Source organism: Monodelphis domestica, chromosome X (assembly GCF_027887165.1).
Source record: "Monodelphis domestica isolate mMonDom1 chromosome X, mMonDom1.pri, whole genome shotgun sequence".
Classification (NCBI taxonomy): domain Eukaryota; kingdom Metazoa; phylum Chordata; class Mammalia; order Didelphimorphia; family Didelphidae; genus Monodelphis; species Monodelphis domestica.
The window spans coordinates 9793466-9805778 of record NC_077235.1 but is presented as its reverse complement, the minus strand read 5'-3'; the positions used below and the strand labels follow the sequence as shown (position 1 = coordinate 9805778).

The 12313-nt window shown below is 39.0% G+C and overlaps 1 protein-coding gene across 4 annotated transcripts in view; it reads left to right on the top strand.

Moving 5' to 3' along the window:
• CENPI (centromere protein I) overlaps positions 1 to 11447 on the top strand; it is a 60955-nt gene extending 49508 nt beyond the window's left edge. For 2 of the 4 annotated variants that reach the window (XM_001374644.5, XM_007507786.3), the window contains exon 22: positions 1490 to 6911. In XM_001374644.5, coding sequence (XP_001374681.3) covers positions 1490 to 1657 — 168 coding nt within the window. In that variant the 3' untranslated portion in view covers positions 1658 to 6911. Of the gene's footprint in view, positions 1 to 1489; positions 6912 to 8712 lie in introns of those variants that run through there. The other 2 variants (XM_056809386.1, XM_056809385.1) reach the window with 2 other exon arrangements.
• The last annotated feature ends 866 nt before the right edge of the window (positions 11448 to 12313 follow it).

The window sequence follows — 12313 nt, the reverse complement described above, 5'->3', positions numbered from 1 at the left end:
AAGAGTTATTCAGTTAAGTAACACACACACACATATATTCCTCATGGCTGGTACTGTATGGTTCTTTCCCAAATCAATAGGCATGCTTCAGCATCTGTCCACTCAAAGGAAGAGTACCCACTGAACGGAGCAGTTTCAGAGATCTTTGAAAAGCCTGCTTTTTGTGGCCAGTGTGCACATTTTGGGGTGCAAGATTTAGACACACAAATTTTTCAAATATCCACTAAGTTGACTTTGCTGTTAGCATCTTTCAATTCTCCCTTTGCAGGTGTTGGTGTAAGATGTGACTAAAATGTAATCCAACTGATTATAGAAACTACACAAGCCTTAGTGCTTTGTAGTCATCCTCTGGGAACATACAAAGTCTGCTTCTGTAGCTTGTTTTGGCCTTTAAGGTCCTAGAGGTCGAGGAAAATTTCTAACTTGCATCTCGTGGTGTTGGGTTTGACTGGGCACTTCATAAATACTATTGGAATAACAAGTACCAGTTGACTTGGCAAGCACTTTCTGGGTTAGTTTAACTTAACGACTTTTTTCTTGTGAATCCAGCTCTACTGTGGTTTGATTTTTAACATGCATACATATCTTAAGAACTGCTCAAACACTTAGCACTAAATGAGCCCAAAATGGAGAATAATCTATACAGACCCACAACATTGTAAATAAAAATAACTAAGAAAGGCTTGAGAACTCTGTTCAGTGTAATAACCAACCATTATTCCAGAGGACCAGTGATGAAGCAGGCTCCCCATTCCCTGACAGTGGGTGAAAGACTCAAGGGTAGAGTATGAGAGAGACAGTTTTGGATATGGCCACTAAAGGGATTTGGTGTGCTTGACCCTGCAGATTTGTTACAAGGGTTTTGTTTTTCTTTTTGTTGAGGTGGGAGTTGAGGCGAAAAATGGGGTGGGCAGAAAGGGAACACAAAAAGGGCCATTGAATCATTTAAAAATTCACTGAAGAAGGAGCAGCTAGGTGGCTCAGTGGATTAAGAGCCAGACCTAGAGACAGGAGGTCCTGGGTTCCAATTTGGCCTCAGACATTTCCTAGCTGTTTGACCCTGGGCAAGTCACTTAATCCCCATTGCCTAGCCCTTACCATTCTTCTACCTTAGAACCAATCACAGTATTGATTCTAAGACAGAAGGTGAGGGTTTTAAAAAAAAAATCACTGAAGGAACAACTAATATGAAGGAAACGAGAGGAAGCTGAATAGATGACACAAAGTAGGACCACTTTAAAAATGCCCCAATAAATTTAGTTTGTGTTTGGAAGGAGAAGTCTGCCACTCTCCATGGTTCTAATTTGTAGCTACATGTACAAATTTAATTTTCTTTGCAGCTTAGCAAATGAACATGTTCATCTTCATTGGTGTTAGATTGAGATTATTTTAAAATGACAGTATTCGATGATATAAAAGTGAAAAATACTTTACAAACATTTGTTAAAAAACAGGGTATTCTGTTACTTTGCTCTTTCTCTGCCTGCAGAAAAAGAAATGGAACTGGTACTTGGACTATCTCCTTTTGGAGGATCTGCACGGGCTTCACCTTTTCATGGAGAGCAGCCTCAACGTTGCTGACAGTGCCTCCTCAGCTAGCTTGTACCCTGATGCTAAGAGACCAAAGATATGCACATCAGGACCCATTTCAGTTTAGGATTAATTAAGCTTCCCACACTGCCTTCTTTGGTGGCAAAACATTTCATTGGCTCTTCTTGGTTTTCTGTTGTTACGTTTCCAACAGACCTCCATCAACAAGAATAGGAAAGGAGTGCTCCAAAAGGCTTTCCGTTATCAAAGAGGGATTTCATGTTGATGGCTTGAGGTTTTTTAAATCAGGAGTTGATTTCTTCACTTCCTTCATAAAAATATTTTAATGAGCAATGGGCATTTGATTCAACCTTTCTCTCTCTGTCTCTCCCTCTCTCCCCTCCCTTTCTCTCTGTGTCCATCCATCCCCTTCTCCACACACACCCCACTCTCACCCCCCACCTCTACATACACCCCTGGTCCCTTCCTTCCTCTCTCTTCTCTTTTCTTTTTCTGACAGAGTTTATGATCAAAGTGAATTTTTTCCATTTGCTTCTCAACAGATCATGTGTAATGAGACTTCTATTATGTGTGGACTTTTAAAGATATTTTTATATAGCACATTGTAAGATGCATTTCTGCAGGAGAGCTTAGTACAGATAATGGGAGCCATCATTGAATCAACTAATATTGACCCACCAGACTCAGCTACTGCAGTGAGCCATGGATCAGAGCCGTCATCTTCCCTACTATGAGACTCTAGTATACTGATGAGCCCAGGAGGTAGCAGTAGCTGCCTGGACCTTCAATATGGAGCAGTAGGGAAGCAATGTGCATGATCCATCCAAGGCTATCCATCAAGAGCTTCCTGCTGATAGCATTCTAATGCCCTAGAGGTCACAGAGACTGCTACGTGCTGTGTGGAGTTCCAGGATTTAAATGCAGAGGAAGTTAGATTAACCATTTTACTTTTCAGTATGATATGTTCAAAATAGTCATAATGTTTTTCCAGAAGTACCTGTTCCATCAAATTTTGTTTCCATGCTACCAGGATGTGCTCTTGTTTTACTGACATTCAAGTCTCTTGGGAAAAGTCACCTTGAGTTTATTTTTATGCCTTTGGAGGTTCGTGGCCCCTGGTATCTTAAAAAAGACAAAAAAGTTTTCTTAATCGTTTTCAGAGAAGAATGGAGACTCCAATGCAAACTTTGTCATTTCTTTTCTAATTTAAAACCTTGCTTTTTTGGCTTTCCAAGCCTGGGCCCTCTGTCCACATGGAGATTGCCAGGCTAGTTCCTCATTGGTAAGAAGAGATTTGATAATCCCTCAAAGTCAACAACTGCAGATTGGGGAACTAGAACCTTTATCAGTGGACGATTCCAGTGGAGATGACCTTAAACTTTAACTATCACAAGCCATTAAAGAAAACCTAACTTCTCAAAGATGAGGCTTTTTTCTTCTGGGGGTTGACTTTTTGCTGAATAGACCATTCTCTGCGCACTGAGTAAATTCTCTGCCCACAGTCCCTCTTGACTAGAGAGAGATTTGTAGAGCTCATATGAAAATCTGGGTGAAGACCGATACCTTGATGTAATGCTTTAAGACTATATGCAAATGAGCCAAATCTAGGGACTTAAAAATACCCTTATTGAAAAATTCCGTATCCAAGAAAGCAAAGCTCAAACAAGAGTTATCCTGTGTGCTTAAGAGATGCTTTTCCAGTGATTTTTTTGGAACTGGCTAGACAAAGATGACAGTAGTGCTCAAGTGAATGACATTCCTCATGCTGCTCAGATGAGCAAATGATACAGAGGGAACATCACTCAAAGTGATCTAAGAAACCTGATGCCAAGAGGTTTGTTTGCCTCGCTGTTCCATGAAGAACAAAAGATGAGTGTACAGATGGCTGACACCTTTTCAGAGTTGTTGAAGAAGTGCTTTTAGAACTGTGCTGAGGGAATATAGATCTGAATTTGATGAAATGACAAAGGCTGACAAGATTGAGAAGGATTCAGAAAGCAAGAACTATATACCATCTCGAAAAATAGCAAAATGCCATATTTTGCTTCGAAACAGATTAAGAATTTTTTCTCAGCTTAATGACTGAATCTTGACAAATTCGTTGGTGCTTTGGCAAAAATAACTTTGCCTTTGGTGAAATGTGGAGATCCCTAAGTGGCAAAGCAACTGTACAACAAGAAGACAGTGAAACTGTAGATGAAGTGCACAAAGGATGTTACATAGAGGGACAACTAAAGCTACCCAGAGAGTGGTAGAGGAAGAAGATCATGGCAAGTGAGACTACCATGTGGTATTTGTGTAGACAAAGTAGGGATCACACTGTAAATGAAACACCTTCTCTGAGATGATATCCAGATGCCTTCATTTTTAAATATAAAATTAGGTTATTGATCACAATCACATTTCTAAAAATGGTCTAAAACTTAGAACTGATTCATATGAAGAAAGTACCCACATTTTAAAAATTAGTGCCTAATTTTATCTATTTTCAAACCTTTTTTTTTTCTTTAATTAAGCCCTTACCTTCCACTTTAAAATCAATAGTGTATATTGGTTCCAAGACAGAAGAGTGGTAAGGGCTAGGCAGTGGGAGTTCAGTGACTTGTCCAGGTTCACACAGCTAGAAAGTATCTTGAAACCAGATTTGAAGCAAGGACCTCCCATTTCTAGGCCTGGCTCTCATTCACTGAGCCACCTAGCTGCCCCCTCAAAACCTTTTTTAAAATGAAAAGACATTCATATGTCTTCACTATGTGCACGTTAATTTTGATGTAAACAACATTTTTTTTAATGTTTGAAGCATTTGGGGAATTTGTAAGATGCTATATACTATGAATCTTGGCTAGAAATCCTGAGTTTATACATGATGCTCATCTCTACAAACTCAGTACTCAAATGGATCTGTGATTGCATCAATTTGGGCATGCCCTCAAGTAATACAGACAGAAGACCATCCTGAGTGATTTTTGTCCATATTTTCCCCTAAATATGCTATTGTGGGATCTACCTAATGTGCTAGAGGCCTGCCTCTTCCTTGGCATTGAAAGGGATGAGGGGTTGGGGTAGCCATGGAGCATGCTACTTTGGCTGTCTGCCTCATACATATCTTTAGTTTGTGTAAAACAAGAATATTCCTATGGTTCATGCCTGGGACATGGAGAACATTCTGGTGTTAAGTTACCTAGACTGCTACTCCTTTAAGGTATGTTAAGGGCTAGATGGCCCAATGTTTATTCCTGCTTTGACATTGTCAGTCTATACTTTTCATAGGTTGTTAAAGTCCAAAGCTTGCATTGTAAAGGGAAATGTTTTGAAAAAAGCATTGGCCACTCATTTGGCTTCAAAATGACTTTTTGAATATAATGAAAATTGTATTTTCTTGTCCTCAGTGTTGGTCAGCCAGCCAGCATAAATACAGATCTTTAAAGTATGTGGTAATTTTTTAAATGCCCTTTCAGAGACTTGCCAACCTAAGAGCCATTGCATCAATGAAAGATGTCATTTGCTATATGGTATTCATTTTTGTGTTTTTTAGAGAATGTGTGTGATACCTTTTAATGTATTAAGCCAGTTACGCAAAAGGTTACTTGTTTCTTGTATGTAAAGTTGTGTGGGAGGGAGCATAGCATCGTTTATGAAACTATATATATAAATGTAAAAGGAAAATAGGAGTTTTTCAACTTTAGGTAATGAATATTAGATTTTGTACTAGACTCTGAGTCAAATCTAGCTTCTTTCATTAGCAAACTAAATGCCCTAAGGCAAATCATTTAACTTCCTTCTCCTTTACTTCCTTTTTAAAAAATTTTTTATAATATATAGATAATAATATACCCAGCCTTCAAAGTGTTAGGAGACTGAAGTGAAACAGTAGGTGAAAATTTCACTGGGAAAAAAAAAAGAATAATTGTTTTTGCTCATTATAAGTGGGTTTTTTTCCCCTTAAAACATCAGAGTACATATCTGAAGATCTACAAATAGAATTGTGGATTGTTCTAGAAAGCAATGTTTTAAATTTTCTTTTGGGTGGAAGTTAGTGCAAAAAGAGTAGATGGAAATTGTTTGAGCCCCTGGAATCATCTTCTCTAGTTGGAATGGCTTCCTGGGAATTTGTATATTAGACCATGTAGAATATAGTGGTATATGAGGAAATCCCTCGTCTGATGACATTTATAAACTGCTCTTTTGCAAAGTGATTCACTTATGTTCTATATTCTCCACTGCTTTGTATTTGTTGGCAACTTTCAGTTATTTGAGCTGATACTGCAATGGGCCTTTGATTGCATTGTTGTGCAGTGCATACGTTCCTCATCTTCTGTGATGCTTATCCCTGACCTCTCAGCAACCCTTCATAAATGATGTACCCACAGAGTAGAGGTCTTCCGCTAAGACTTGGAACATTTTCTGTGTACTAATGCAGCACTTGGCCCTGACCAACTCTTTCTCTCATACCTGGTTGGTCTGTCTCATTTTTAGTCATATAGTTCCTGAATGGTAACATTTATTCTTTCTTTTGTGTAAAGTGTCCATTGGCAATAGGCATCTCTCCCTGTGACGCATCTTTTCATTGTCCTTTGGTTCACATGCAATTTTGATTCTTTGAAAATTGTTATTTCATCATATGTAGCCACCATAGCATCATTAGAGGAATGTTGGTATTAAAACATTGGTTTTCTCTATTCGAGAGCAGCTTGGGATCACTGGAAGCATTCTACAGTTTATCAAATGCAGCCCAGCCCAGTCTGCTGTCTTTCTCCAATTCTAAGTCCAGTTCCTTTCCTCTCACCAGTAACCATCTAAGATATGTGTACAGATAAGCTAATGCAACACACTCTCTCTCTCCAACTTCATATTATGTAGGATGGATAGTAGATACTCTTTCCTTTGGTTTTTCCAATAACTTGTTTTGCTAATCTCTTTTGAGTGGTCATGGATCTTATTGTAGAGATCCTTATGTTCTGGAACTTGATGCATTTGGTACAATATCATCTTCCAACAGGAACATCTGGAAGACCTCGTCACCTATAGGGAATCCCTCTCCCATTTGGATTTTGCACAGGACATCCTCCATGACAGTGACAAACACCTTTGACAAATGTATGTCTCCCTGTTGTATGTCTTAGTTGATACTGATTATCAGAGATCATAGAATAAAGTCATTTTTATGGTGGTATTTATCAAGGAATCTTGTGTGACATGGAAATATCCATGTGAGATGTCTGGTTAGAAGAGGGCCTTTAGGGCTTATTTTTCCCTAAGACCAGTGTGTTTTTATAGTAAATAAACAGGAAGTACATATGGATGTATCAGTAATTGCAACTGACCTTTTTTTTTTTGTAATAAAAATGCTGCAAAATGAACCTAATGTGTGTATCTGACCATGTCACTTCTAAAAAAAAAAATTCATTGTTTTCCTATTGCTCCGAACCATAAATAGCATGTAATAAACAAAGTTTTGCTCCATTGTGCTAAGGTTCTCATCTATAAAATGGGGATAGGAGAATATACTTTGTCATAGGCTCAAACGTAGGAGCATACAATATGTCTATAGTTGCGAAGGGATGAAGGGATGGAGTAATTAAGAAAGACAGTCAGGAAAAGGTATCATGTAGGAGGCAGCTTCTGAGCTATGGTTTGAATGAAACTAGGAAAGGATTCAAAGATGTCTGCAGAGCAAGGAGTGTATCTAGGTATTGAGAACCTCAGTGGCTGAAATCAGACACATCAAGCTGTATGACCCAGGACAAGTCACACCTTCTGTTTGCCTAAGTTTCCTCAACTGTAAAATGGGAATAAAATCATCTCTTTTGAAAGATTTGATGTGAGGATTAGATGAGATACTGGTAAAGTGCTTACCACAATACCTGGCACATAGGTGCTATATAAATACCTATGTCCTTCCCCTTATCCCTTTCTCTCATTTGGTTTGGATTTTACCTTTGCTTTGACTTGTCAATTAATTACATAATAAGGCAAAGAAATCATAGTAAAAGGAAATTCACAGATTATCCAAAAAACTAATTTTAGCCATTACTCTCAACCTTTAAAGTAATTGAAAACAATGAGTTGTTTTTGATTCAATTTTTAAGTAAGTCACTGTCAGATGGTGGCACAGATAAGTAAAGATAAAGGCCTGGCATAGTGTCAGAAATCAATGGTTATTGAATAATCAATTTACCATAGTAAAAGGACACTTCCGTTTCCCGATTTAGAAATTTGCATGGGGACTTATCACTGTAGGGCATTTTGGTGCTAATCATTGCCTAGTGAGGATCATGCCAAATAACTGCTGGGATGGTGTGTAACCTTAGAACATTTTATAGTGCACTTGTGAAAATGACATTTACCTCCCACCATGTTCACCTCACCCTCTCCAGGCCGCCTTGGGAAATTAGAAATGTGAAAGTAATATTTTATGCTGTAATTGTAGAGCTAGAGAACATTTATGAAAGGTCAGAAATGCTAACCCACTTTTCTAAGTTGGTAAATTTCAGACTTGACTATTTATCCAAAGGCTTTTAGTGCCATCAAGAAAAGTAGGTACCCTGTAAGGGATTTGTAAATTATAGTGTGGATTAGGAGAGAGAGATTCTAATACCAAATGGATATATAAGTAAAGCCTATATCTCAATGCATGTGCTCCTGAATGTCTTGTCTTTAATTTTAGACTTCTGTTCAAATATTTGCTCTTTAAGTAGTAAAATAAATCATAAAACTACACCCGTTGCTTGGTTGTACAGTGAGTTCAGGGGGGAAAAAAGCCACATGTCACGGGTCCTTTTTATTTCTGAGACATGCAGATAAACCTAAATCAATTTCTGCCTTACTTTAGTGTTATTGCCTAAGTTTTCCATTTTAATGTGTGTACTACCACAATATAGAATTGATGTGTACCTGTCATATTTGCAATCCCAGGAACATTAAATGCCACGCTGTATTTTTGATGGGAAAGTAATAGAATTTGCTTTAATCATTGGGTAGTATTTTTCTGGTGAAGGTGACAAGAGTTATGGCGATCTCAAAACCTTATTTCCAAGTTTGTATATGAATAAGGACTTTCTTCTTACTCACTAAATGCTGTCTTGGCCTTAGACAATTGAAGAAAAATGTTCTTGGTAGAAATTCAAGTTAATGTCCAGTATTCCTTGTTATCCTTTGTAGGGTGGCAAAATCTCATTTCTTGGCTGAATGCTCCTGGTCTACAAGGAAGAAAAGAAGAATTCAGAGGCTAAAAGACAGTTCCTTATGTGGGGTTGATAAAGAAAGTGAGACAGAGAATAGGAATATGCTGCCTTGATCTTGATTGCCTCCATCCCAATGTCCCATTCTGCTCAGGTACCACAAGCAGTGCCCTTATGTCAGAGGTAAGAGCTGAAAAGCTCAGTGCCTAAAACTGTTAGCCTGAGAAGATAAGAAAGAGAGATCCCCACCCAGAAGCTTCTGGAAGAAACTAAATCTAAATTCCTGATATCTCCTTACCCGCAGCATGAAACTCAGGAGTACCACTTCTCCAAAGCACCTCTCAGAAGCCAGTAATTAGTCTTTTTAAGCCTTTGACATGCCCTTACTTGTTCGTTACCTTTAGGACCTCAAGGAATTTTATCCTATTACTGTGCTTTGTTTTTTTTTTTTTTAATTTATTTTTTAGAATTATTATGTCACACTGGTTTTAGTATGTTTCTTCCTTATTTTGCATTTTTGTTCATAATATTTTGAGATTCTCTTCATGTGGGAATCCAGAGTCCCACTCAGTAGAATTGGAAGTGGGATACATTGGAAATTGTAGTGAATGTAGAGTCAGAGAATGTGGTTTCAAATCCTTACCTGCGCTTAATGCTAGTGTTAACTATTGGCAAGTCATGTCCCCTTTCTACTCTCCTCATCTATAAAGGGAGGGAGTTGGGCTTAATGACCCAGGAAATTCCTTCCAGCTCAAAGTCTGGCATCCTGTGATCTTGTATTGTTATTCAATTGTTGTCTGATTCTTCTTAACTCCATTTGGGATTTTATTAGCAGAGATACTGGAGTGGTTTGCCATTTCCTTCTCCAACTCCCTTTATAGATGAGGAAACTGAAGCAAACAAGGTGAAGTGACTTGCCCAGGATCACACAGCACCACCTAACTGTCCCTATAATCAGCTAGTCTCAGCTTTCTTGTACTCTCTACCCATAGATTTCCACCATCCTTTTAACCTAGGCATGCTGAAAGCTGTGAACTGGCACATGAGGTTCTGGGAGTTCCAAAAGTCTACGTGGAACCTGGCCCCTGAACCCACCTCTATACAGTTAAAATGCTTCTTGCAAGCAGTCTTTGTAGGTTGATTTTAGTGGTTTTTAGCTATTGAACCTGTTTTTAGTGTTTAACCATAATTGTAATGATTCTTAGTAGCAATAGTGAAAGGGTCCTCAGTGAATGAGGAGAGACTAGGCAAGTTTCATAAATGATATTCTACAATAGAACATGTCTTTTAGAGTCACAACTGACTGAACGATGCAGAGAATACACGATCTCATGGTGGCTCTTATTTTTGAACCAGATATGTGACTTCATTGATGGAGGGAACCCTTAGGGAGTGTTCTCCTGTTCACCTCTGCAGACCAGGCAACTTTGGGGCACTGAGAACAGCCCAGGGTCACATGACCAGTATGTGGCAGAGGCATGGCTTCTGAAGGTAATTCTCTACTCTGCGTAGGTTGCCATTATGACTAATTTTTTTAATGGCTTCCATAACTAACAGACATGTACAAGACTAAAAGTCATTCCCCGATCGATGAGTGGCCAAAGGATATGAACACAAAGATCTCAAAAGAAGAATTGTGAACTATTGGTAGCTTTATGAAAGAATGCTCCAAATTGCTATAGAAAGGAAAATAGAAATTAAACCCAACCTAAGGTTTTTACCTTACACTCAGCAAATTGGCAAAGATGACCAAAATGGCAATAGTGTTGGGCAGGTTAGGGAAAGATAGGTACACTGATCCTGTCTTTTTGCTAGGTCTGAATCAGCCAGCCCTTTTTGAAACCAGTTTGGAATTGTGCAAATGAAATCACCTATGTGTCCATGCCCTTTGACAACTGATTTTATTATGGAGCCTTACCCCAGGGAGGCCACTGATAGGAAGAAAACTTCCATATACATCAAAACATGACCCAGAAACAACATAGATACTTATCGATTGAGGATTAGCTAAACAAATTGTGTTAAATGAATGTGAAGGAATATTCCAAAGAGAGGAGCATAGCCTAGCATGGAAAAGACATGAACTAATGCATATTGCAGCAGGCAGAGTCAAGAAAAGAGTCCACACCATGAGGACTACAACTTTGTCGCTGGGCAAAAATATTGCTATGACCTGGAGCCATCTCCTCGGCCAAGGAAAACGGTCAGGAACTGAGCCTGGGAAGGGTCATATGAATTGTGATAAGCCACACTTCTCTGATATCTTTAGCCATTCCTTCTCGCTTTCACCCAGTCCATCCTCTACATTCCCTCCCCACCTGAGAATGGACCTCTGCCCCTTGAACCACATGTATCTTCCTCCCCCTTTTGTATTCTTTTTCCCTGTTAGAGTAAGCTCCTTCAGTGCAGTTATTATCTTACTTTGCTCTCCTTCCTTTCTCCCTCTCATCCATCCATCACAACAAAAGTAAGATCTCCAGGAGGGTAATAAGAATAACATCTGGAGAGGGATGAGAAAGGAGTGATTGATGTCTATGAGCTTCATGGGGAAGAAGGGAGGGGGGAGGTTGAATTAATAAATAAAGGATTTACACTGGGCCCTGTGGAATGGGACTTGGTGAAGCTGTGCAATATGTGCATTTCTAAAAGCTTATGTTGAAACTGTTTATCTTTAATAAAGTTCCGAGACAAAATGCAGGTATTGTGTTACCCTTTGTAATTCCTGGGCTGAGAGGAGGGGAGGGGCAGGATGCTATCACAGACTGACTTGTTGTATTCTTGGATTGCCATAACCAAAAGAGTCTTCATCTAGTAATGAATGTTTCCTAGTTGGGCTGTTTCTCCTAAAGCAGACCCTTTCTGTTGTGAGCATTAGGCTTCAAGCTATTTTTGACTGGAAGAGCTTGCTATAGCTTGCACCCTCTGGGCTAAAATCACCTCCACAACCACAATGAGGTATCTGCTTGCGTTTGAAAAATAGATGTGCTATTTTTTCGTTGTTGAGTCGTGTCTGACTTTTTGTGATCCTGTTTGAGATTTTCTTGGCGAAGATTCTGGAGTGGTTTGCCATTTCCTTCCCCATCTCGTTTTACAGACTAGGAAACTGAGGTAATCAGGATAAAGCGACTTGCCCAGGGCACACAGCTAGCAAGAGTTTGAAGCCAGATTTGAACTCAGGAAAATGAGCCTTCCTGATTCCAGATCCAGGGATCTATTCATTATGCCATCTAGTTGCCAATTATTCAGATGGTATATAGGCAAATTAATTCATATTCCCCTTGGAAAGCACTAGTAACTCTGATGAACCAAACATGTCTTACATAATGAGGAAGTTTTGACAAAATAGTCCCACCTGACCAGATGTACATGGAAACATGATATATGCTGAAGGCCCTCTCATTATTACAAGTAGATCTCAAAGTAAACCTGTTTCAAGGAGATGGCCCTTTTGGAGAGCAAGAATTGTGGGAATATACAGATATGCGTGCTCCCTCCCCATGCATATGGGTATGTGACAAACATTTTTTTGTTACAACTTCAACAAGAAAACTTTCCCATTTCATGTCTTATCCTTAGCAAAT